This window comes from Lycium ferocissimum, chromosome 4 (genome assembly GCF_029784015.1).
Source record: "Lycium ferocissimum isolate CSIRO_LF1 chromosome 4, AGI_CSIRO_Lferr_CH_V1, whole genome shotgun sequence".
Lineage (NCBI taxonomy): Eukaryota > Viridiplantae > Streptophyta > Magnoliopsida > Solanales > Solanaceae > Lycium > Lycium ferocissimum.
In genome coordinates this window covers 32,465,311-32,491,809 of record NC_081345.1, presented here as the reverse complement: position 1 = coordinate 32,491,809, position 26,499 = coordinate 32,465,311, and the positions used below count along the sequence as shown (strand labels likewise).

The 26,499-nt window shown below is 35.1% G+C and overlaps 3 protein-coding genes across 4 annotated transcripts; 1 reads left to right on the top strand and 2 right to left on the bottom strand.

The window, feature by feature from the left end:
- Positions 1–1,133: 1,133 nt before the first annotated feature.
- LOC132054604 (protein SOB FIVE-LIKE 4-like) lies at positions 1,134–2,187 on the bottom strand. Its single transcript, XM_059446579.1, has one exon. The coding sequence runs from the start codon at positions 1,856–1,858 to the stop codon at positions 1,379–1,381; it is 480 nt and encodes a 159-aa protein (XP_059302562.1). The 5' UTR covers positions 1,859–2,187; the 3' UTR covers positions 1,134–1,378.
- Positions 2,188–13,894: 11,707 nt separating this feature from the next.
- On the bottom strand, positions 13,895–19,015 carry LOC132052346 (uncharacterized). 2 transcript variants are annotated; one of them, XM_059443840.1, is made up of 6 exons: positions 18,774–19,013; positions 17,982–18,124; positions 16,900–17,043; positions 16,599–16,784; positions 16,253–16,377; positions 13,895–14,577 (listed from the first exon to the last, which is right to left on the bottom strand). In XM_059443840.1, the coding sequence occupies exons 1-6, from the start codon at positions 18,976–18,978 to the stop codon at positions 14,352–14,354; spliced, it is 1,029 nt and encodes a 342-aa protein (XP_059299823.1). In that variant the 5' UTR covers positions 18,979–19,013; the 3' UTR covers positions 13,895–14,351. The 2 variants fall into 2 exon arrangements, with proteins under 2 accessions (XP_059299823.1, XP_059299824.1); XM_059443841.1 differs by lacking the exon at positions 17,982–18,124 and having other exon boundaries at positions 18,774–19,015.
- Positions 19,016–21,238: 2,223 nt separating this feature from the next.
- On the top strand, positions 21,239–23,487 carry LOC132054603 (tetraspanin-8-like). Its single transcript, XM_059446578.1, has 2 exons — positions 21,239–22,046; positions 22,994–23,487. The coding sequence occupies exons 1-2, from the start codon at positions 21,549–21,551 to the stop codon at positions 23,300–23,302; spliced, it is 807 nt and encodes a 268-aa protein (XP_059302561.1). The 5' UTR covers positions 21,239–21,548; the 3' UTR covers positions 23,303–23,487.
- Positions 23,488–26,499: the final 3,012 nt, after the last annotated feature.

Here is a 26,499-nt window from a genome sequence, read left to right as displayed (position 1 = left end):
CTGTTGAATTGTTGAAAATTTTCAACTAGTGACGTTGAACATGTTAATGAAAATTCAGACAAAATCTTGCTTAGATATTAAGGTTTCCCATGTATTTATTGAGCAAGGTTCAGCTAACCTAGAAGTTGTATTGATGTCATACTCCCCTCTTCACTTTTTCCAAATTCCCCATGAGTCAAATAAACTTTGACTAGAATTTTGAAATATAGTTTTTATCATTTTTGTATTAGAGAAGTGCAAGTTATAGTACTCCTAGGATTTTCCGTTCAAAATTCGGAATATATAAATGTGAACTTAAAAAGTAAAATGTTTTAGCTTAAAATTAGTCAAATTGACTCTTGATTATAAGCATATAGTGTTAAAATAAATAGGAGGACATCAGTACGTAGTAATGTTAGTTTCAGATTCGTAGTAATGTTAGCTTCATATTCGTCTCAAATGGTACAGTTAAGTTGATCAAGGGCGTCATATATAGAAGGACATTCACAAGTAGGAAGGCATAAGGAACATTTACAAAGAATAAGCCAGTCTCTTCTCTATAGGCATCAGTTTTTTCTTTTGTGGGAGTTGGGACTGTTAGTAGTACCACATTGGTGGATTGTATGACAATTTGTCTTTGGTCTTACACTGTTAGCTTTCGGAATTAAAGTTGTATCCGAGGTTCATTTTTTATCATGGTATCACAGCTATGCCCATCCGCTTCTTGTTTCACCCAATAATATTGAATCCCCATATAATATATGTGTCCACGCGCTAGTTTTCAGGCCTAGGCATGTAGGGGTGTTAGCAATCCTACGTCGGTGGGTGGGTGACAATCTGTCTTCTTATAGCCTCTTGGACAATTCTCACCTCTTGATCTAGCTTTTAGAGTTGAGTGTTTGAATTTAAGTTATATATACGTTAAGTCGTTGACAGTGTAGGAAAATTACACTATAGACAAATTTACGGTGGCACATTAGTTGTCATTTTCTTATCAAGTTAACAATCAATGGTTATCATAGAGATTTATCTGCAATCACCTAATAAGTGACCAGATTAAATAAATATATTTCTACATTCAATGCATAAAGTTTAAGCTCTATGCATTTTACGACAGTAACATGGCACATTTTGAATTATAGAGTCAATTGTGTGGATGATAATATTAATGCACTTCTTTAAAGCCAACTGAATACATGTTTGATGATTGACGCTTTTACATCGGATGTTTGTACCAGCATAAGGACAGCAAAATAAAAAAGAATGTGCTTATTGCTAGTACTTGAAAATATCCTGATAATTTTTGCATGCTCTAACAAAGAAGAAATCAAAGAAAGATACATTGTAGTAGTACTAATACTATCTAAAGTGAGAATTACTAAGTTAGAGGTACTAACTTTTACTTCCCTTTGCCCATCCAAATACTCTTCCTAACCTTATTACCACCACCATTGGAGGCACCTTTAGTTCCTTTTGTAGCAAACATAGACTCTTTCACCTTACCTTGATCATTCTTGTACCCATTCTTCACTGAATTTTTGGCTTTATTATTAGTAAAGCTGCAATCTTTTGCCTTACCCTTTTCCTTTGGATTCTTGTAATGAACCATAGCTACACCACCACTCTTCCCATTTCTTGAAAAGTGACTTGGCCCTGAAGATGCATCAGAAGCCATTGAATCATCAGTGTCACCATCCTCATCATCGTCTCGATTAATCGCTTCTTTGTTATTATGATCTTCAAATTCATCAAAATCCCCATTGTATTCCAGGTCACCATCACCCTCACCATTGGAAGGAGAACCAATGTACATTGTCCAGCCAGATTCACTGCTGTTACATTCTTCAGCTTCTCCAAAGAATTGGGAATTAGAATCCATCAATTCGCCAGAAACAGACTAAGTGAGAAAATGGTAATAACAATTTCAAAGAATGAAGATCAGTGCATTAGATGAGCTAAAAGACAGAATAGTACTGGAGTTTGTGATGTTGAAAAAAGGCAAAAGATATTGGGGTGAAAACAAATATTAATAACATGTGTTTTTTTTCTGCGCAGACCAATACAACTCTCCCACAAAGAAAAGAACGTGCCAGACTTATACTTTTGAAAGCAACACCAAACCCCCGTATTTAATTTTTGTTCTCCCTTTTTTCAATAGCTGGAATTAAATTTTACCACCTGGACATATGTACATAGCCATTATTTCCCGACTTTACATCACCCACAGGGACAGGTAGAAGCTGTCAAAGATAATGATAGAGAAACCTGTCTTATTAAAAGGTGGTAGGTGTGCGAACAAAATATCACATTGGTAGCTGGAAAAAAAAAGGAGCTACTTATAAGGAGTTGAATACTCTTAATGATGTGAGACTTTTTGGAGAAAACCGTGCGGGCTTGGCCCAAAGCGGACAATATCACATCACGTTGAGAGTGTCTTTGGACCGTTTAGCCCAACAACTGGTATCAGAGCCAATGGTTTGGCGGGACGAGTATGAAGATGGCGGAGTGTGGCGTGGGGCCCGGCTTAGTGCCTTTGCCCGTCCATGGGCGGTTTACGACCTTTACCCGTAGTTTTGAAAACGCATTCACAACCTTTGGGATTCGGTGACCGTAAATACTCTGACGATATGAGTGGCACACAGACATGTTGAATCTCTGACCCGTGGTATGATAATGAGACATGTGGAACTTAGTTTGAAGGGGAGATTGTTGGGTGTGCGAACAAAGTATCACATTGGTAGCTGGAAAAAAAAAAAGGAGCTACTTATAAGGAGTTGAATAAAACCGTGCGGGCTTGGCCCAAAGCGGACAATATCACATCATGTTGAGAGTATCTTTGAATCGTTTAGCCCAACAAAAGGAACGGTGGGACAGATGTGATCCTTTTATCTTTAATTAAATGTTTTAGTTTCGAACAGTGAAAATGAAGCAACTCCTAGTAAGAAGCGTTTCCTCTTTGGTGGGTAACACTGTACGAATTAAGATTGGTCGGCTCGATAGGTTTCGAATAAAAATGCATAAATAAAAAAAAGGCACGAAACACACCACAACAAGCGTGGTGGAATGGATATAAACAAGATGTTCCGAGTTGAAGCCTTGAAAATGGAGAAACTCATTGCAAGTGTTGTGACATACACTGCACGAATTCAAATTAGTCGAATGACCAAGTTTTGGATAAGAATGCATAAAGGGAAAAAAAGGCCCTAAATTTACCTTAAGAGTAAATATGAAAGGACAGAATTGGGGCTGCTCTATCTTAGGGTCATGGGGTTTAATAGGTGAAGAGGAGATATAAATCTTTATTACTGTGAATTCTGAATATGACTCATTAATAAGAAACTGTATACTTTGAATGCAAAATACAGAGGAGGTGCACAGCCTTTATGTGCTAGTGAGAATAATGTATACTCCCCACAAGCCTCATTTATTTTTCACTGCTTGATTTCTAATGTCATGTCAAATTAAACAAAAGGCATGCGAGTAAATGAAAATTCAGCTTTTCTTCTGTGAAAATCTAGGAGAAGCCAACTACAAATCTAGGAGAAGCCAACTGGAGTTGTCTTCTATTACTACTCTTCTCAGCAAGCAGTGAAGATTTGTGCCAAGGGGACAAATATAGTTAACTTCTTTCTTTTTCTTTTTGATATATAGCCTATATGGATGGGCTTAGAAAAAGCAGCTTATAAGTTATTTTTTTTAAGTTAAGCTAAACGATCCAACTTATTATTTTGGGCTTATTTTAAGAACAAAATGGCTTATAAGCTGGCCAGTCAAACACTCAGAAAAGCTGAAAACAGCTTATAGCCAAACGGGCTCATAATCATTCGGTATCAAAATTTTACTAACTCAATTAATCTTGATTCGCGCTGTGAATGGCACGTTAGAAGAGGAAGAGCTCCATACTAGGAGTTTTCATATCCAGGTTCAAGCCGAGCGGGTTCGGACGAACTAAATAACTTTACTTAGACCCTATATTTGTGTATATATATATTAATTTTTAATTGCGAACCCAATAACTAAAATGAGGTATGGGGTTAGTAACAAGTTCAGAGGTCATAAATTTCAATCGTGGCTTCGCCTTTGAACAAAACCTCTAGTTAAGATTGGAGGGATCCCACCATACCAGTTGATAGTTAATCAACTTATTTCTTTCTTTATTAATTTATTATTTCTATTTTCTTTGGACTTTTCTTCTGTAATTTTCCCAAAACATTGTTCATGCCATGCACCACAATTATACTTCTAAAACCTTTTTACTTTTCCTTTTAATTACATGCAAGTACATGTTACTGATAATCTATTTCCAGTTGTGGTATTGACAGATGGCAATCTTGGATGGTGATCTGGACAAATGGTTAGATCTATAATTTAAAAACATTAGTACTACTACTTATTATCAAAATCTCTTTTGTTGCTATTCATGTTACGTGGGGAAGACCTAGTTTTTTGGCTTTTTTTGAGGTGTCATTTTTCTTGATATCAAGGGGAAAGAGCAAAAGGGACTTAAGATTTAGGGAAAAAATGGGATGGGGCATACCCTGCCTCTAAACCCCTTTTTAGTTGTTCCTCACTAGTAAATCCTAGACATTGGCTTATAATAAGTAAATTGCCAGACAACTTAGGCCCATCTATTATTCTTGTTTCTTGTCCTTTTGAGTGATAATCTCTTGAATTAGACTTTTCTTGGGCTCCATGTGAAGTAAAAATGTGCTGCAAATTCTTTTTGGCCATAAGACAAATATCCCAAGGCTGGAAAGATTTCAATCTAAACAGGCCAGTTCACTTTTTGCCCTTTGATTTAAATGTGGTGTGAAGTATAAGAGGGATGAGGGAACAAACAATAAGATAATGTTTTATAAGTGTTCAAGTCAAACTTAGATACGCCAAATCTGTCTTTCGCATTGCAAAGGGAGGAATAAATATAAAGCCCCATGTTCATGTTATTATCAGAAAAGTAAACTTTATTATTAGGTCCACCCACATTCTGATGGGGCATTATACAATTATGGTTCCTCCCATATAACTTAAAGTTGTTCGGTGAACAGCTTTGAGCCTGTTTGGATGGGCTTAAAAAAAAAAGCGAACATAAAAGTAAAAGCAATTTTCATAAGGCTTTTTTTAGATAAAACTAGCCCAAATCAGGGCAATTAATTTGTTGAACTTATTTTAAGTACAAAATAACTTTAAAATTTGGGTAGTAAACACTCAAAAAAAGCCTAAAAAAAAACATAAAGCAACTTATAAGCCAATCCAAATGGGCTCTTATGTGATTAGAGATTTTATGAAGTTGCTGCCTTTTTCTCATGGAACTTTCCCTCCATAGTAAATATTGTCACATGCAATTTGAACTCCTTGATTCTAACTCACTTGGACAGGGTAAAAACTTTCCCGCACTTGAATAAAATAGTACTCCCTCTGGTTCAAAATAATTGAGGATTTAGCCACTAAAAGTTGGTCCAAAATCGTTCAGGCTTTAGTCTATCAAGAAGTTATTCTTTTCTTTTTCCAATTTATTCTTGACACATTCTTAATTCAATGACCAAATTTAATGTTTGTCATAGTTTCAAAGTCCCTCTTAATTAAGGATATTTTAGTCAATACACCTCTTCATTTTTAGGAGTAAGTGAATTCCTTAATTTATGTGCCTAAGTCTAAAACCTCAATTATTTTGGACCGAGAGAGTAGAATTTAGTGTAAACACCGGATACGGATAACTTTTTATTATTGAACAATAGATGGTAGTCCTTAGTTCTAAGTGGTTAGTGCACCAGAACATGTATAAATGAGGTGAGAAGTTCGGCAATCCAGGCACACCATAGAAGGAAAAAAAACAATAAATGGTACGCCATAATTATAATATTATAGGTAATTAAAATTGTGTTCTCGCTAACAGTTTAGACTTTTAAATGAAACGATCACATAGTCTAGTATCAGAACAAACAAGAGGCCTTGGGTTTCAAATCTCACTACCACACAAAAACAAAAACAAAAAAAAACAAAAAATTACGTGTTTGGCCATGAAAAAGAAAAAAAAATTACGTGTTTGGCCATGAAAAAGAAAAAAAAACACACATAAGGGAGTGCGTGTTGCGACATTAAAATTAACTAGTATAAATACCCGCGCGATGCACAACACGGTGATAGAAGTAATCACTATAAGTTAAGTACGAGTTGCGGTGAGAACCTAACAACACTTCCTCTTAAACAATACTTTGGTACATTAAAATTACCGTAACAATTCTAACATATGGAAGTACTTAGGGGTCGTTTGGTAGATAGTCGAAATTATCCCGGGATTATAATTCCGGACTAATTTATCCCATCTATTGAGATTATTTTATACCATCTAAAAGATGGTATAAAATAATCCCAAAGATAAGTGGGATATCCCAAAGACTAATTTTTGTACCATATTTGGTACAACGTATAAATTTATCCCAGAATAAATTTATATCTTCTACCAAATATGATATAAAAATTAGTGTTGGGATATCCCAGCTTATACCTTCTACCAAACGACCATGTATAGCAACATAAATTCAAGTCGAAACTTATTCTGACATAGACCAAATGACGAAAGAAGTACATTGTTAACGTGTTCCCCTTTTTCGTTTTGTGTAAATGCTAACAGCTTAAAATAATCTTGTCTTTGTTTTTTGATGAATCAAAGTAAAAAGTAGAAGGTACTATTAATTGTACTTGTTGTCCAGGAAAATCATCACAGTTGTTTTAGCCACAAATGGTCAACATAATTCTTCTCCCTGTACGCTAATGAACATGAATAATGATGACCATCAACAAAACAATCCATCATTAATGCTCACTAATTTGCAAAACAGACATGCTAAGCAACAATCTTTGTTGATGTCGTACCCCCTTTCATTAACTCTGTATATCCCTTTTAGTAGATGGCACACTACTTAACATTGGAAAATAAATAACATAACGTTTAGGAACAGTGAATTATTAAGCCACATAACTTTTCTTTTCTTCTCCTCGTGAAACAAACAATCTAAAACGAATCTCCTCCGAAGTACAGTTAAATTCTCAAATGATCTTAGCATCTCATTTCGTTAAGCTCATCTGTCCAACTACTGATAGAAATTTGAAGAAACCTCAATGCATATGCATATAACATTTTCGCACTACTACTACAGAAGCAGAGCACAACACTGATTCCAAAATGAATATTCAAGAACCAATTAAATTCACAATCTTTGCAGATAAATGGAGTGGCTGTACTTCAATTTTTTGTTGGTGATGGAGATTACTACCCTTTTCAACAGTGGTTAATGCGACCATTTGATGATCCTGTTGCCAAATTGAATAAATAATAATGCGCTTGCCAACAGTTAAAGCCATTGCGAGGTTGAGAAATTGGGGTGTTTTGAGTGACGTCGATTCTTAAGATAGCAGTGACTTCTATTGGTGTTTATTCAATACTTCAAAGCATTGCCGGCTTGACAAAAAAACATATATTTTCAATCAATTTATAAGGCCTTAGAGTAATAAACAGAGTTTAAAAAGTTTCAATTGATAAGTCCAAGGCTTTATCAATAGTCGCATATTTTTCAGTTGATTCAAGTTTTAGCTGTAAATCAATTTTGTATTACAAAAACATGGGCTGCATTCAATTTGCAGTACAATAAAGTTCGGAAGTGTGCCTAAATATACGGACGGCTAACAATAGTAATGACTAAACCATAGATGGCTGATGTGGCTAAAAAAAAAATACAAAAGAACACAACAATTAAGAACAAACTGAATAACCAAGTTGCTTCATTTACGTTCTTTGCTGCTGTGATGTCATTTAATAAGTCGGCTCATGCTTCATGGTTAATTAGACATGTTCCTAGGTCCAAGAAAAAGTGCTTATCTAAAGGATCAGAAGACTAACACACCCTAACATTAGGGTCTGCAACAGTAGTAGCCTCTTAACTATTTTGCAATGTGATTTATCCAGGTTGCGATATGAAGGGGTGTAAGGCAAAGGCGTTCCTAAAATTGATATTCCCTCCACTCTTCTTAAGGAATGCCAAAGAAGAATCCACATCACCCGTGTCACACTGCAGCCCACAGTTCTTTGGAGCACTCATTGAATGAAAATTTCTAGCAGAAATGTGTTACTGCCTCTCACTACTAAAAAATCACTATTTTCCCATTGAATTTCTCACAGAAAAATGTTCAGTGGCTATTTCCCACTGAATGTCGGTGGGAAAAACCTAAATAGTAGTGTTTTCACATGAAAAAATTATGAAGTTTCCCACCGTTTCAATAGGAACGTGTTTCCCACCATGCGTTTTCCCAGTGAAATTGTTCGATGTGATTGAGGTAGGAAAATCATATTTTATAGTACAAATTTCTCACTGAATGACGGTGGAAAAAACCTTTATTTCTAATAGTGTCTGGCATGATAATGGAACTACTTCCTCCATTTGGTGATATAAGTTAGTCTCTATCTTTTGGATCTCTTATAAAGTTAGCAGCTATTCCTACCACTCACGACAGCAAAAATCATTTGCCCCAAAGATAATATGCTAGTGAATATAATGTTAAAAGCTCATCCAAGTTAGTACTTCAGAGTCTTCAGAAAATGAAATCAAGACATCTTGAACTTGTCGTGCAACAGGCTAAATGTATAACGGAGATCTTCGAATTAGTAGTAATTGACAGCAGAAATTATTTTTACTAATCAAGACACGAATAGAAACATCAAAGTAACAATGAAATATCAAAGTACATGACGATACAATGTAGTAGAAAGATGGCAGCAGCAGAAACAGAAAATGCTAAGAGTGGGGAGATATATGGAGATTCTGGGGGTAGGTGTTGATAGTAGTTTACAAAAAGTGGGTCAGAAACATACGCACCATAGAGCAAATATGTTTATTTGTTTTTACTTTTTTCTTGATTAGGCAACAGTTATCTATTTACGTGGGCTTTAATCTGTTCCCAAAACGTGCATTGGATGATACAGGGTTACCACGATTCAATTAAATTTTTTTACAGTGAAACAAAATGAATTAGTCAGGCTTTAACCTAGAAATAAATTCAACCATAATTCAGTGGAAATAAGTTCAGGCTTTAGCCTATCAAGAAGTTATTTTTTTCTTTTTCCAATTTATTCTTGACACATTCTTAATTCAATGACCAAATTTAATGTTTGTCATAGTTTCAAAGTCCGTCTTAATTAAGGATATTTTAGTCAATACACCTCTTCATTTTTAGGAGTAAGTGAATTCCTTAATTCATGTGCTGATAATAAAACCTCAATTATTTTGGACCTATAGAGTAGAATTTAGTGTAAACACCGGATACGGATAACCTTTTATTATTGAACAATAGATGGTAGTCCTTAGTTCTAAGTGGTTAGTGCACCAGAACATGTATAAATGAGGTGAGAAGTTCGGCAATCTAGGCACACCATAAAAGGAAAAAAAACAATAAATGGTACGCCATAATTATAATATTATAGGTAATTAAAATTGTGTTCTCGCTAACATGGGGCTTAGACTTTTTAAATGAAAACGATCACATAGTCTAAGTATCGGAACAAACAAGAGGCCTTGGTTTCAAATCTCACTACCACACAAAAAAAAAAAAAAAAAAAAATATTACGTGTTTGGCCATGAAAAAGAAAAAAAAAAAAAAAAAACCACACATAAGGGAGTGCGTGTTGCGACATTAAAATTAAGTTTGTTTTCTCTCACAGAAAACAGAAAGCGTGTTACAATAAGGAGAAAAAGAAAGAACAAAAGATGAGGAGTTGCTAAACTAAAATTGTCGGGAAGAATTTGAAGAAAGAGTATACGTAGGCTTTGCAAGATACAAGGGTAATTTATCATTTCCAGAAAACACTACCACAAATTTAGGCTCTGCATCTAGTGCACGTATTTGATGCCTTTTATTTTCCTCATCTACCTCCAGAAATAAGGGCTCGGATACTGAAATAGAATTTTGTCGAATTTGTAACCGATAGAATAATGCAAAAGCAATGGCAGCGCAAATAAACCCAAGAGCACAATATAAGTATGGAATTGGTGAATTCCATTGCCATAATTCAGCGGAAGTTTTTATAAACTTCACTGTCTCCCATTCTGCACCTGGCTGCATTTCTCTTTACAGTGTAATTTGTTTGGTTTATGAATGAATCTGGATGAATTATCTGCTTTTATAGACAAAGTACCCAATTAAATATTGTGATTTAGAGGGAATACGGCAAGGAATCATATCATCCTATTAGATACAATAAATGAGTGCATCAAACAATTTTCTTTTTTGCACGTTTTGGTATGTATTGTTAACATAAGAATATTTGAATATCTAACTGGACTGATCTCTTTGGAGAATCGTATCTCCTACAACGGTTCTGTATGTGGAATATATAAATAAAGAAACAAACTAGGACCAGAAGATGAATCTTATTTATGAATTTGGGTACGTGGCCACTTCTCAATTACATGTTTAAAAGGTGGGTATTTTAATATTCTCGTTACGTTTTCTAATCCTGAGAATTTTCAGTAGCCTTGCTACTTGCTCTCTCTTTATTCCTTCACCTGGTTCCAAATATCACGTATATTTGTTTAAATCTTGGGGAAAATATTAAACGTACTAAATAAATTATTCTTGTTCTCTTCCTTTATACTTCCATGAAACTTATCCGTAATCGATTAGGCCATTAGGGGCTATATTAAAAATTCAAGCAGTGTGCTTAGATCCCTAGAATTGAAAATTCATTTATCACATTCAGGAGTTGAAAAAAGAAGGAAAAAGAATAAAAAGTAAAACTGTAGCTTCCGGATGCCAGTTTTGTGATCCGGTATGCTGACTGGCTGCCCAGGTGATCCGGTCCTTTCCTGGACCCCGGTATAGCGGGAGCTTAGTGCACCGAGCTGCCTTGTAGCTTCTGGATGAATCTGAATAGACTTCACTTTGCATACGAGAATGAATTTTGTTGACCATATATAACTAGATGGAGAGCAGAATCTGAATATTACGCTCACACGTTCAATCAATGCAGAAATGGAGATTGCAAAACAATCAATAGCAAGAAGAATCACATTACTAGTGAGTGGCAATGGTTTTAACAGTGCCAAATACTAACTAGAAAGCATACTAGCATAAGGTAGATAAAACATTCCCATTAACCTTCAGTCCTAAACACACTTGTTCATCAGTATGCTAAAATAACACACGAATTTTTAGGTAGGAAGGGTTTCCCTGCCAGCCGAGGTGTATCCGAGATTTAAACGTTATAGGTTTAAGGTTTTAAGAATTATGGATCCTAAACTTAATATTTATGCTATTTTTCATGGTTCATAACGTATATATCCGGAAAATCACAAATAGCCACTTTTCGGCCCTGTATTTAAAATATAGTTACTGTTTAAAATTTCAAAATCCACAAGGGAAACCCCAGAATCTGCTGCTCAAGCTTCTCCAGGGCTATTGCTTTGGTGTCACCCACAGTTATGATTTACGAACAAGGCACGCTTAAATTGCTAGTAATCTACTTAGGGAATGTGAATTATGCCTCACTGTTTTAATATGCCAAAGAATGTCTTCGTGGAAAGAATGGACATTATAGCATCTAGTGATGATCAGGGACAAATTTGAAACGAATCAAAGAGGGAAGGTCTCAGAATATGGAATTTATATGTATGTAGTCATATCATGTAAGAAATTGACAACTGGATAATCTCCTCTTGCCCTGAGGTGAATTTGAGATGCATGTCATAAAACCCGTCGGGCAATTTGCAGGAATGGCCTTCGCGGGGGGTGGTCTTTAATTTCTGTCTCTCAAATTGGTAGTTTTTAACTTTTGTCCTTCGCTAAAAATTTCTTAGTTTGGGGTTCGAACCCCCGCTCAGTCAAAATTTTAAAAAAATTCGCAAGACAAAGTTTTGCAAATTCTGCGCAGAATTTTGGCTTTAAGGCAGAATTTGTAGCAAAATTTTGTAAAATTCTGCCTTGCGATTTTTTTTTATTTTTTTTTTTACTGAGCTGGGGTTCGAACCTACAACCTCGGGATATTAGGCGAAGGGCAAAACTTAAAGACCACCAATTTGAAGGGCAAAAATTAAAGACCACCCCAAATGAAGGTCAATCTGCGCAAAAAAATGAAACCTGTCTGGCCTATATTTGAACGTAAGCCTCCTGTTTGCTGCTGGTCCTTTATAACATGGAAAAAGGGTCAAATTTACCCCTGTACTTTGAACTAAGGGGCAAATTTACCCCTAATACTTTAAATTTTTCACCCTACCGTTATTAAACTTTGTAAAAATATCCCCGCCTAACAGCATCTTGGATTTTATCGCTGCCCAGGTGGCTTGCCATGTCACCACAGGCGGCTTGAACAAGATGCCATGTGGAAAATATTTTTAAAAAAATTATTTTTTAAAAAATAAAAAAATTGATTCTTTAAAGAAATAAAAAATATTTTATTAAAAAAAATATTTGTATAATTCTTTTTAAAAAGTATGTTTTTTATAGGGACCTATCATCATTTTGTCTTCTCTATACCATGATTTTTCTGTACAAATTTACTATGTTTTCTTCATTTTTACAGTAGAATGAATTAAAATGTAGGGAAAAAAATTAATGCCTAATAAAGAAATATTTGATAAATAATTGAATTCCCTATGAGGAGATATTGAATTTTCGGAAGGATAAAGTACGTATATGTACATATTAAGGAGAAATATTTACGAAACGTGACGATAGTTTTCTATTTACAAAATATAACATTACAAATCCTATAAAAAACATACGTTTTAAAAAAGAATTATACAATACTTTTTTTAAAATAAAAAAATACTTTCCACGTGGCATGCCGACCCAAAAGTACTCGACATGGCAAGCCACCCGGCCCGCCGCATGCCGTTAGGGCTGGGGATATTTTTGCAAAGTTTGATAACGGTGGGAATAGAGGTGAAAAGTTTAAAGTATTAGGGGCAAATTTGCCCCTTCGTTCAAAGGACAGGGGTAAATTTGACTCTTTTCTCTTATAACATTGACTAAGTTGCCGACTTCTCTAATACGTAGTGTTCTTTTTTAATTTTTTTATAGGTAGTTGCAGACTTTCCTAACATACTTACGGTTGTTTCCATCAATCCACTTAGCCTCAAATGAATCTAAGACAAAGCTTCCAATATGAGAGGACAAGTTCAAGATTTCACATTTCAAGAAAAAAGCATATGAATTTAGTTGTTAATCATTCTGAGAGTATGATTGCGAATAAGAATTTTAAGAATTTTCCTCCACAATGTCTGCTTCAATTTGCTTAATCATCATCCGCTTCGTTATACTGTGCTCTTCCTGAATGTTTTTTAATTCATTTTATACACACAAAAAAATGTAACCAAGTTCATTCTTCATTGAATTGGAAAGAATCTTAAGATGGAAAGCTTTAGCAGATAGTTGCTTCAGTTAAAAGAACCTTGCTCCAGGATTTTTGTATTTCTCCGGTGTTTGTTCACTTCTTCCCCTTTCTTCAGCACATTAATAATGTTACAAAAATCAAAATTCCCTATTTCTTTGTTTTTCTGATATCTGAGAACTGATATCTGGAGTTTTACCCCTGATGAAGGCCATACAAGGCATAAAGAAAAAGGGCAGTTTGATACACTAAGCTCCTGCTACGCACAGGGATCGGCTAAAGGGGTGATGATTGAAAATCAGCACACTAAGAACAGACATAAAAGGGATGCTTAAAGTGGAAGAAGATCAACAATTCAAAGAGTCAATCTGGAAATTCATCCATTAAATCTTCAGAGCTCTTGGTTATTGGCAATTTTATTGAACAATGATTGTGTTCAATTTGACCCGTAATCTTCCAACACGTCCATACTTAAATTGGATGATCTAAATTGGACATCTAAATTAGCTTTCACTAAGATTAATAGGATGAAAACCATTAGAGCGAAAAGCTTTGAGATTCAACGGCCTGAAGGCCTTTTTAAAAAAAAAAAAAAAAAATTACGAACCCCAGAATATTGATAAAAATAAGAAAACCACAGCCTAATCAAGTACTTAGACTCTGAGATCTGCCTGTATTCATACATTGGAAAAGTCTAACCTCAAAAGGTTGGTTAAATAGACTATCAACAGCAATCTGACTATGCAACTACGGTGTAAGATCCTTCTACATAGGGAAAGAGATACCGAATTCAAGATTTACTTGTAAATGAACAGAAAACTTCCATAAAACTCGAGCCACACGTATATTGCTTCTTCTATCACTAAATAACAGAGAACTATTGCTTCTTCTATCACATTTTGATAGGAAAGAGGTGAATGGTATATTACATAACATGCAAAGATATATGGATCGCGCATATGTAAACTAACCCAACATCTCTCCTCTCGTCCTTTTAATGGGAAAACTTTGAGATCAATTTGTCAACATGAATTAGGATATCATCTATTCGAGGTCGAACTATTGCTTGAGGCTGAAGCATCCATGTTACAAACTGGTGTAGGGCCTCTGGATATGGAGGATTAGGCCCAGTTGGCCACTTTATTTGTGCATTTACAATGGCCAGCTGCAAACTTCCACCAGATTCCCCAAGTGCATGCTCGAAAGGAGATACGCCATACCTGCAGTTAAATACACGAAGTGTAAATATGATTACTTTTTATTGGGAGTGACCACATCAAAATCAATTTCATAGTTAAATATGTATGCAGACAAATCATATATTAAAAAGGACAGCCTGGTGCACCAAGTATCTCGCGTTCAGGTGGGGCTGCACCTCTAGTGTTTCACCGGTTACCTTCCCCCAGCACAGGTATCAGGTAACTCTATCCACCAAGGCTTAGATAGATGGAAAGAAACTACATAGTGTCTTTTGGCCTCCGGTAGGATTTGAACCTGAGACCTTATGCATTTCCTCCCAATTTATTGACCACTAGACCACACCCTTGGTTGCTGATAAAAATTGGCTTTTTGAATCCTCCTAGCCATTATCCTACCGCAATAATTCTTGCTAAGAAGAACGCCCAAGTTGTGGCAATTCCACCTGAAGGTAATGGGCTACTCCTATGGCACGTCCTTGTCTAATGATCAAGGCTCGTATATCAGTAAAACGATGCCTGAGAAGTACTAGCATGATAAAATCGAGACTCATGACATATATAAATTCAACCCTAACCATCTGCTCGTAAGACAGACAGCTATCTAGTCTCCGAGGGATGACCACGGGATGACTGAGTGGTCAAGGCATAGGGTGTTGACCAGGAGGTCCCAGGTTCGAATCCGATCTATCACACTCTATGTGAACATATCTGCTCCATCTTGGGAGGGCATGATTAGCAGGCACCTGTAATTGTTGCCTATAAGAGGCTCCCAGTGGAGTAGTCTAAGCACAAGCTGGTCGGGCACCAATGTTACCAACTTATTTGTACAACAGAAAGTGTTATTTTATGTTTGATTTCCCCATATAATGCTTGTTAAGCCAGCCTGGCTGTTCACTAGACCTCCCAAAACCTAAGTTGCTCGGACTCGGGTGCGGCTGTCCGATACGGGTGCGGATCTAGAGGTTGGATCCTTCATGATCTTCATTTTAAGATTCGGGGGTACGGATCCAGGTATGGACACGGGTGCTGGGATTCGGCTAATAATAATTCAAATATTTTAAAAAATAGAGTTATACAAGTATGCCCAAAATAGAGTGGACTATTTCGACGGAAAAGAATGCACGGATTTTTGAGAGCAAGTTTGAATCTGTAATTGTTATTAAGTATAGATGTATCTCCTTACTATTTTTTGGTGTAACATGGCTATTGCAAATGATATAGAGGTGTAACATGGCTATTGCAATAGCCCTAGCTTTTGTGTTGATTTCAGGAATCTTTGCCTGTCTCAAATTCCTCTATCGATTTTGGTCAAAGTACCCAAAATCATTTGACCAAATCGGGTACAGATCCCACACCCACGTCGTGTCGACATGGGTGCGGCATCAAAAGTGAAGAGTCCAAATAACTTAGCCCAAAACTACAGATTAACTATTCTATTAAACAGGTCAACTCCCCACAAGACCATACCAGTACCATGCCTCGGTACAAGCACCTAATTACTAAATTCACAGAATGCATGTCAAATGCCGGAAATTGCATGGTGGATCTAAACAGGCCAATAGTCTTAATCACATCAACAAAAAATTATTGGACAATCTTGATGCAACTAACAGCTACATAAACAAGAGAATAATTTTATTTTTCTGTTCACAAGAAAAGCTACAACTATCTGCACAAGAGTATATAGAAGTCTTACATTATTGCATACAAAGTGCAACCTAATGACCAGATATCAGTCCTTTCATCAATGTCACATTGGCTTGGGCAATCCCATAATTCAGGTGCTCGGAAAGGTGCTGACACATGCTCAGCTGCCCATTCCTACATAACCAGTGCCAAAAATTGAAAGCAGATCAAGAAATTGCAATAAAATGGGTTAGGTATGAGATATAAAGAAATAGAATTCAATAATGAAGATAACACCCGTTACAACTAATTGAAATTTGCAAAATCACTTTGGCAAGGTTCGAAGAAGCAAACATGAGAAGTCTACAGGCATACAAATAGCATAACATAATAGAAGAATCAGAACCAAGAAATACCTGTAATTGTAGGGCCTCTGAACGAGAGCGAATTTGCCTTCTTGCAGGACGTGCACTTCCAAAATCCATTAACATTGCAAGTGGTGGCTGTCCTTTTCTATGTGTTAAAAGGACATTACCAGGTTTGACATCGTTATGTGCATAGGGGGGATCCAAGCTATGCATATGCTTGAGTCCTGCACAAAGCTGCACAAAAACTTTTCTTTCAAGTTTCAACAAAGCATTTATTGGCGTCACAGTTGTATCTCAGAAAACCGTGAAAAATGCGCCTACTTTGCTGAATATACTATTTCTTGTTCACCTGACGAAATATTTGAAGCACATCTGAAGTGGAAAAGAAGTCTTTCTTAGCTTTCATCGCCTTGGCATTATCCAGTAATGTCCCATCCAAATGCACTGGAAATAATAAATAAGCTTCATGCTTCAAAGACTGATCCTGTGAGACCTATCCAATAAATAAGTTATTTAGATAAAATCCAATGGCTTAAGATGTGAAAGCAACTAGGAAAACACAAAGCGGCATCATTCATCAGTCATCGCAGTTATGGCGTGTCTTTTCAATTTTCGTAAATGACAACGGAAGCTTGTCAAACATGAGTATCGTGCCCAAAAAGCAGAAAGAGTTCAAAGATTAATATTTAAATACTTCTAAACATGTAGGACTCCTCAAGTACATACCCCACCCCCCACCCTTCTGCAAAAGAAACGAGATACAGGAGAACACTTCTTTTGACAACTTGCATGAATGTTCAAGCTACTTTTTGTTTAGTGTTCCCAGTGTTTTCAAAAGCAAAAAAGCAATAAAGTCCATGGGGCTAAACGCAAGAAGTGAGAAATGAAGTACACTTGTTTAAGTGAAGCGCACAAGTCATGGAAAATTAAAAACAGAAATACCAAACATATGCACATTTAGCACAATAACAATCAAATTGCAATCTAAAAAACTAATTTTAGCATCCATTTTACAATAATGTTAATGTTAATCCAACTCCTCAAAGTTGAGATTCAATCAAATCGCCTCTGGTTAGGATAAATTTGTGTGTCATAGTTTGAAGCGCATGGCTACGCCCATGATGCAATAACCCCTCGCTTCGTATAGCCTCATCTTTTTAAGCGACGAAGCGATGGTCTTTAATAACACCGTTTTCCACCCTCATCTAAAAGCAAAGTGTAGGAGCAACAACTTCTTATGATAGGATTCAGTACCAATGATAAACAATTATACCATGCATCACCTGCTACGCATGATAGTGCAATCTCAACATAATACTACCACAACCTAATTGTTTGAAGCCCACAGATAATCAGAGTGATTAGAGAGAAGTGCAGATCTTTCATTCCATGGGCAAATTAAAACAAACCTAAGGCGCTTGCAGCAATTACCTTGACCGAAATGATAGCATGATCAAGTAGAGGAAGCAGGTTGGGATGACTAAATAGAGATGAAACACGGATCTCCTCCCTCACCATCTCCAGTTGTTCACTATTCTGAATAAGAACTTTTTTCATGGCATAAGTTCCATCGTCTACACATTCAAACAGTGAACTTTGAACATCAAAAAATTACCAAATCCATGGAAAAATGACAAACTTTCAATAATTCAATATAGAATAACAGATCACGCAAACAATATACAACAGACAAAGCTTATAACATGCACTATTTTCCAAAAGAAAAAATTTACGATCAGGTTGGACCAGGCTCATAAGTAACGAAAATATGGTCTACTGACTTGACCTAAAAATATTGCAGAACTGCCGAGCTATAGGAGTTAAACATCCAATTGCTCAGAGAATAAGCGCATTCTGGAGTTATAATCCTTTATTATCAGCCTATGCATCAAAGATTCAATTTTCAAGAATGACCACTCTATGGAAACATCATCACTCTGGTGCAAGAAAAGTCTCAGTATTCCTAGAAAAGCTAGCGGGTCGGATTGGACCCGAATTAAAAACCCAAACTACCCTAGCTTTTCACAATTTTCAGACCACTCAGCGCAAGTAAACGAAAACAATACATAAGACTCATATCAATATCTGATATTGAACTTACCCGTGTAATTATAAATTAATATGCCCAACCAAAAAATCATAACTCACCCAATTTTCAGATGACAAGAATGAGAAAAAGATGGCAAAAAAATGGAACGCTGAATCAGGTAATGGATTGAGTACCTGAGATGTGAGAAGGGTCGTTGCATTTCTTGGAAACACCAGGATTAGAAGGGTCAGAAAGTACTTCTTTAACAAGGAAAACATAAGCAAAACCACCTTCACCAAGCTGGCGAATGATCTTGAAGCGGTTATCATTGATCCAAACATCACCTCCACCATTAACGGCGTCGTATAAGCCATTCAAACCTGACAACGAGCATCCCATTTTCTCCTTCTACTCTCATCCAAACAAGTTTTGTTTGTTCTTCTTTTTTTATTTGTTTAGTTTAGGAGTATACAATTTTTCAGTTTTTCCATACTTTTGGGTGCGCATGTATGCGTACCGTTTTCTTCACTTACTTGTTGACTTGAACGTATGGCAGTTTTTAACATGTATTTTTTGTCGTAAATTATTTATGTATTAAAATTGTATATGAGTAATATTGTGTTTGGTAGCTAGTTATGAATTGAGTAATTTATGTATAAAATTAGTATAATATTTGGTTATAATTTAGAAATCCACATAATTAATATATGTATTAATTATAAGGAAATCTATATATTATTTTATGCAAAGCAAAAAGTGGAATAGCTAATACATGTATAAATATTCGTCAAAATTTTAAAAAATACATATTCTTCGGAAAAAAATTTTCTTAAAAATGACTTCACGTGAAAACAGGAAAAACAAGGGCATTCTACATTGATTGTTCCTCTTCACTCTTGAACTCAGAACCCCAACCCCAAGTCCCCCACCCAAGCCCATCACCACGCACCATAATATTTATCTAGATTATATGCAAATATTTTTAGGATAATATTTTTGCCACCAAACACAAGAAAATAAGTAAACGTTTATTTTCCTGAAAAACATTTTTCATGAAAAATACTTTCCTTGTACCAAAGGTACCCTTAAATCTTAATGTTTTTCCAAATAAGAAAAGAAGAGAAAAAGGGCGCAAATGGAACATCATAAACCTCTTCTTCTTCTTTTTTGACAAAACTCTTCATTATCGCCAAATTGGTTGCTCTTGATTTGAACCCGCCTTGAACCTGTATTTATCTCGTTTAACATTGGCTCGGATATCACTTGTTGGGGTCGAAAATAATCAGGACGTTATGCAGAAGCTAATAATTGCAAACCTTGAACGACGATAAATCAGACAACATAGAAAAATATACTAAAAAGACATAATATTATAATATTAATTTGATCAAGTGATCTACATATTGAAAAACTAATATAAAAAAACTATAAAAATTGTAGAGAGAAAAATCTCCCCCTAAACAAAACTTTGAACCCTACATTGTGGATGCTATTGTGTTCTAGTTGTGGGAAGAAGGTCTTTAATTTATAGATATCCAAATCTTTTCCTCCGTGACAAAGGAATGTCCAATATGGAAGAGAATCATATTTTTCTTTTAGGAAAAGTAAAAGCAATTATGATAATGCTTTGACTTTCCTTCAAAAGAAAAGTAAAACTCAAATTTGATGAGAAAATCAGCGCAAAAATCCCTAACATTTTTCCCAAATAAAAACAAAACAAAACAAAATACCAATTTCACAACGGCAAATAATTTTCTTCCAAGGTTAACTTCAAATAAAATACTAAAAACAAATATGTAGAACACTCTACCATGAGATGTCTCCATCTGACGTGATCAATGTTACATAGAGACTTACTCGTGCCTCAGAACTCAGAAGTGAATATCTGTTTTGAATTGTGTTTAGTTCTTTTATCAAGTCACTCTTCAACTGAGGAGCAGAATTTTTGTTATATATATATATATTTTTTTTGGCAATAAACTGTGAATTTTGACCATGCCAAAACAAAGTATTTACAAACTAAAGAGGATCCAGAAGTCTAAACCACTTCCTAGGAAAGATGTTAAGAGCTCCAGACCCAGCGAAAGCCAAAACAAAAAACATACTGTATGTAAACTAAGTACATAACCTATGAATCAAACCTTGGCAATGCTTGGCCTTCCTAGAACCTATAACCAATTCTAATCTCTCCTTTAATTCCTTTTTGATCTGTGTAATCAAAAACTCTATATTTACATTTATTTGCCTAAACTGTTTCCAGTTTCTTGCTTGCTAGTTATGGTAAATTAGAGCTCCATACATAGCAGCTGCTGTTTCCTTCTTGCTTGCCAGAACTATTTTTTTACTAATATATAAATAGAACTACATGTTACATAAATTATAGTATTTTAAATTTTCTTAATAAAAATCATAGCTCTGCTACTTCCACACTTATGTGTTTTTTTCGTTTATACCAAAACAAAAAAAGCGTAACCGTTGAAGTTTTTCTAAAACTATGTGATTCAGCCAATGACATTTCTTCTTTTAAACAAACTATCTTATGTGGCAGTTCCCTGTACGAGGAAATCTATCAAATTCATAAACCACCCATGTACTATATTGCATTAATTAACATGAGAAGTAACTGAAAAAATTAAAAACATCGCAATGCACACGCTTTGATTAATTAACCGTGGACTCTTTACTAATGAAATGAAACAGTAAAAAGTAAAATCATTTCAACCAGACAGGCTTCTTTCATTTTCCACCTTTTTCTGCACATTATTTGACATCCTCCACAGCTACCCAACAATACACAAACCAAAAAATAACAAAAAGAGAAATAAATAACAAAGAACATAGACTGATCAGATTTCTGGGGTTGATTCTTTCTCAACCCTTAGGAATCTGATCTTTCATACTATTCACATTACTATCATTTTTTCCCATATACATAAAGAAACGTAAAAAAAAAAAAAAAAAAAAAAAAAATGGTTCGTGTAAGCAACTTCTTGATCTCATTTGTGAACGTGTTAACCTTTATGGTTGCAATTATGGCCTTAGGATTTGGCCTTTGGTTTAAAGCAGATGAAGGCAAAAGCCTCTGTCAAAAATCATTATACATGCCTTTAATAATATTTGGGGGGTCACTTTTAGTGCTTTCATTAATGGGATTAATTGGATCTTGTTGTAGGACCTCATTTTTCTTGTGGATATATTTGTTTTTTCTGTTTTTGTTAATTGTGGGGATGATTTGTTTATCTGTTTTCACCATTTTGGTTACTAATAAGGGAGTGGGAAAGGCTTTGTCTGGTAAAGGAGGAAATGAAGCTAAATTTGGAGATTGGCAGAATTGGTTGGAGAAACATGTTGTGGATGAAAAACATTGGGCAGAAATTAAGAGTTGTATGGCTACTTTCAAATATTGTCAAATGATTCCTCGTGGCAAATCCGCTGATTTTTACAAATATAGCCTCTCCACTGCTCAGGTTTTATTTTTTGTCTTTACCCTTTCATTTGTTTTCTCTGTGTTGGGTGCTACTCTATTGGTCACCAGGCTAATTAGATTGAATTTGGATGGGTCAAAATCGAGGGTCACGATGTCATGACCCAAATTATTTAAAGTTTATTCGATTCAAGATAGATTAATTCTAGATGAACCAAATAACGAATCATAATTCAATGATTAATTCTAGATGAACCAAATAACGAATCATAATTCAATCCGTCCAACATGACCTAACTTCCCCTCCTTTTTATTTTTATTTTTGAAAGAGGGAAATAAGAAGCTTAATTTCTTTTAAATTTATAAGAAACAAAACCTAAGTTCTTTTACATTAATATATTTTCAATCTCCAAATTTGATTTTGTAATTTTTAGTTCAGATTGCATTTCAACCTTTTGGCAACACTGTTTGACCTGTTTTGACCAGAAATTCTCACGAGTTATCCCTTTTTTTTTCGACAAATTGTTTAGTAAATGACCTTTTTTTAATTTCTCTTGCAACTTATGAAAATTTTAGACCGGTCGAAAGAAATTTCTTTTAAACAAACTAAAAGTTTTCTGAGAAAATGTAAGAATAAGACCATGATTTTTAAATTTTGTAGTCTAATATTTTATTGTAAGGTTGAGAAATATATGAGCAAAATTAGTTCTGAGTCTAACGTTTTTCAGAAGGATAATTTCCTGAAACCTAAATTTACACAACTTTTAAAAATGGAGACAAAATCTAAACGAACGCCTAAAAAGGAGACATTAGCGGAAATCAACGTGATTTGACCCAATAGTTTAATGGGTCATTTCGCGTTCAACCAATTAGATCAATTCAATAAATAAGTCATAACTCAACTCGTTTAAACTTGAATAGATTTTATGGGGGTTACCTTTTGCTACCACTAACTTTAAACATGCATGCTAATTGTTTTTCTTGGTGCAGTCGAGTTGCTGTAAACCACCTACTTACTGCGGCTTTGAGTTCACAAATGCAACATACTGGACTATGCCGAAAGCAGGACCAGCCGTGCCAGACAGTGACTGCAAGACTTGGAGCAATACACAGAACGAGCTCTGCTTCAATTGTCAATCATGCAAGGCCTCATACATTGATACTATCCAGAAAAATTGGAACAAAATGGCACTTTTAAACTTTTGTATATTTGTTTTTATCATCATCATTTACTCTGTTGGTTGCTGTGCTTTGAGGAACAACAGATCAAAGGGATACTCCTACAAACCCTACCCATAATTTATTTTCTAAGTGATAAGAAGGAGCTTAATTATTATTTGGCTTGGCTAACTATGATATTAATGCTGCATTTTTGTTAATTTGTGAGAAGGACTTGAGTACCACTTTGTTAAACATTTTGTAAATTCCAATTTGTATTGATTTGTCAATTTAGGAATGTTATTCAATCTTCACTTTTGTACTGATGATACTAAGTCTTCTCTCAGCCAATAAATATTTCCTGAACAGGATAAGTTATGTATTAGGTTCTGGCGTTTCACTATTAATTGAATCTAGTCTTTTGAGGGATTCAAAAAAATATCAAAGTGTAACATTAGAGGCGCTTGACAGGGAACCAAGTAGCAATTAGAGACCAAAAAAAAAAAAAAAGAGTCAATTTATTCTACATTTATTTTTTGTCTCCAATCAAGCGTGACACCATTTTGATGTGAGGTGTCTCCGCCTGTATTCATCAATCACCATCATACTAATAATAATTACTAATAATCAACATCACTTTGACAATTGCTAATTTGCTACCATTCCCTAATAATTATCGTCTCGCATATGTTTGTAGACAGTTAGTAACTCACCATCTGGAAGCCACTTAAGATGGATACTTTTTTGTCACTATAAGCTACATTCAATTAATGGAATCATTGATTGCTTAATGTTCAATGTTCATTATTATTGTTATTATCATAGTCACCTTTTTAATCAATGGCATGAACTCCGCGTGCTGTATTTTGGGGATCAGGCATCAAATTAGGCTCCTTTTGAAACCAAAATCTTATGCTCGTGAATAATATCTTCATACTCAGTAAGTTTCAATTTTGCAATAATGAAACAATTGTCTGTCTCTGTCATTACACAAGCTATGCAATTATAGTATGGGAATTCCAAAAGCAGAGGTTTTCAATTGCTTACGAAAAGTCTTTGAAAGCTAGAAGTCTAATAAGTATTCCCTCCTATTTCAAATAAGTATTCACTTAGCCTTTAACATATTCTTAAGAAAATACCAGCTCCTAGAAAAAAAATAGGTATTTAGACTAAACTATTCTTAATTAATAAGACTCTTGATTATTAATTGTCCTGAGTAAAGAAGAACAAATCTACAAAAACAAAGTTAATTCCTTTCTGATTATGTAAGTGTACTTATTTTAAATCAAAATAAAAAAGGTAAGTAGACACTTATTTTCAACGAAAGAAAGTACTAAAGTAAATGCTTTATCCATTTTGTAAGTTACTCTATGTTTGAGTGGATTGCAGAGGAACTGTGAGCACACTCATCTCTATCTTGAAAGTGATCAAGACCCCATTTTATGGGCGCGTGATCTATTACTTAAAGGTGTTAGATGAAATATCTCAAATGGTACATCAATTAGAGTGTGGAAGGACCCATGATTGCCTAGAGAAAGTTCTTTTTATCCGTTTAGTATGATTAGTAGTGTTGCACAAAACTTAAATGTTTCAGATTTGATACATGATAATACTAAATCTTGAAACACACATCTTCTGAATATTTTATTTAAGGCCAAACCCATCGGTAGACATCTGTGATCGTCCACTTCTTTCACTTGAGCACCTAAAGTGGACCTTGTTTCATTTAGACACCCCAGGTGTGCAATACCTGTTCCAGTTAGACAATTTTTGCACCGTTGGCGGTGTGTCGCGTGTTATCAAAAACACGCGCGTGTAACCTTTTTTTTTTTAATCCTATGTGGCAGCCAACGGTATTATTACTTCCCCTTTTATATATATCATCTTCCCCACTTCAAAATTAAATCCAATTTAGCCCTAATTTTAGCCCCTTTTCACGATCAATTTTTTCCCTCAAATTCAAGCTAATATTTTCTGCTTCTTGCTAATATTTTCTGGTTCATCACGTTCGTTCTTCCGTTGTTGTTACTATTATGTCGAGCTTATCCGACTCTTTCATGGAGTTTTTTGATGAACATGCCCGATATTGTAGATGTGGTAGTGAAGCATTATCAAGACTTCTTGGACCCAATTAAACCTAGGTCGCATTTTTATGTTGTAAAATACCAAAGGTAAACTTATATCTTCATTCATTCCTTATTTAATTATTTATTAGATGATTAATTAGTGGGTTGAAAATTGGTTTTGTAGAAAATGGGTGGTTGTGATTATTTCTTTTGGATGGAAGATAGGCACCCTGCGCAAGCAAATAGGGTGATGTGGGGTTTGTTGAAGAAAGTGAAGGCTTTTGAAGAGAAAAGAATTCGAGCAAGAAATATGCTCATTGTTGCTGCCATTGTTGCTGGTTTTGTGATGCTCGGGATATGGAAAATCAAGCCAAATTGTTAGATGGAGCAGTACAATACGTGCACCTTAAGTACTTACCTTTTGCTAAGTTGTGTAGTTGTAATATTGTTAGGATTCTTGGAATGTAATTTGGTTACTGCATTGTTGTGACAATTTTGTATTTTGGCATGGCTTAACTTTGGCCAACAAATACCATGTAAACCAAAGATTTTGAATGAAATGAAATGAAATGTTGTTTTGTCTATACTGTATTTGCCAACAATGCTCTGTTTTGAGCTCACACAGTTGCATAAAAACCTGGCCTGCTTCCAATAAGTTTATGCTACATATTATTGCCAACAACAGGTAGGTCAATGTTATTTAACACCAACAGCAGCTATAATTACATTAGCAGAACTGTTTAAACACCAACAACAGGTATATAATGGGCACAAAGTAACCCCAAATAGTAGCTAATATATTAACATGCTCAAGAATGAGCTCAAAGTTAGCATACAAGTAGCCAAAAGCAAACATTAAAATACTGCAAATTGTTTACTGCTACATACAAGTATCAGATTGCCAAAATAACCATCCAAAGAGAGAAATTGTTTGGTGCCATATTACATTGCCAATTAAATACTACATCCTATCCTAATACCGCCAGCTTCTTCTTCTTCTTCTTGTTTGCCATCTCGCTTCAACCTGGGGGCCAGTTGATGGCCTTCCTTGTTTTTCCATCTCAATCCTCTAGCTTTATAACCAAGGTCTATGCCGTTGGACTTGCATCCTTGTAAGTCGAACCGCTTTCTAGAATCCTTTGGTTGATGTTCTAATCGCATTTTAGCAAAAAATGAAGCATAGTCAGCTTTTGTTACACGTAGTTGTGTTTTAGAGACCAAAGTTAGAATTGACTTACATTTAGTATTTGAGTTCCACTTGTACTTGTGTAT

Bases quoted from the DNA above. Each gene is read 5' to 3' on its own strand.
- LOC132054603 (XM_059446578.1), top strand. From the start codon at position 21,549: ATGGTTCGTGTAAGCAACTTCTTGATCTCATTTGTGAACGTGTTAACC. The intron at 22,047-22,993 runs GTTTTATTTTTT...TTCTTGGTGCAG, and splicing joins ATAGCCTCTCCACTGCTCAG to TCGAGTTGCTGTAAACCACC.
- LOC132052346 (XM_059443840.1), bottom strand. From the start codon at position 18,978: ATGGGATGCTCGTTGTCAGGTTTGAATGGCTTATACGACGCCGTTAAT. The intron at 16,785-16,899 runs GTGAACAAGAAA...GTTTTTGTGCAG, and splicing joins TGCTTCAAATATTTCGTCAG to CTTTGTGCAGGACTCAAGCA. The intron at 16,378-16,598 runs GTATTTCTTGGT...CTGGTTATGTAG, and splicing joins CAGAGGCCCTACAATTACAG to GAATGGGCAGCTGAGCATGT.
- LOC132054604 (XM_059446579.1), bottom strand. From the start codon at position 1,858: ATGGATTCTAATTCCCAATTCTTTGGAGAAGCTGAAGAATGTAACAGC.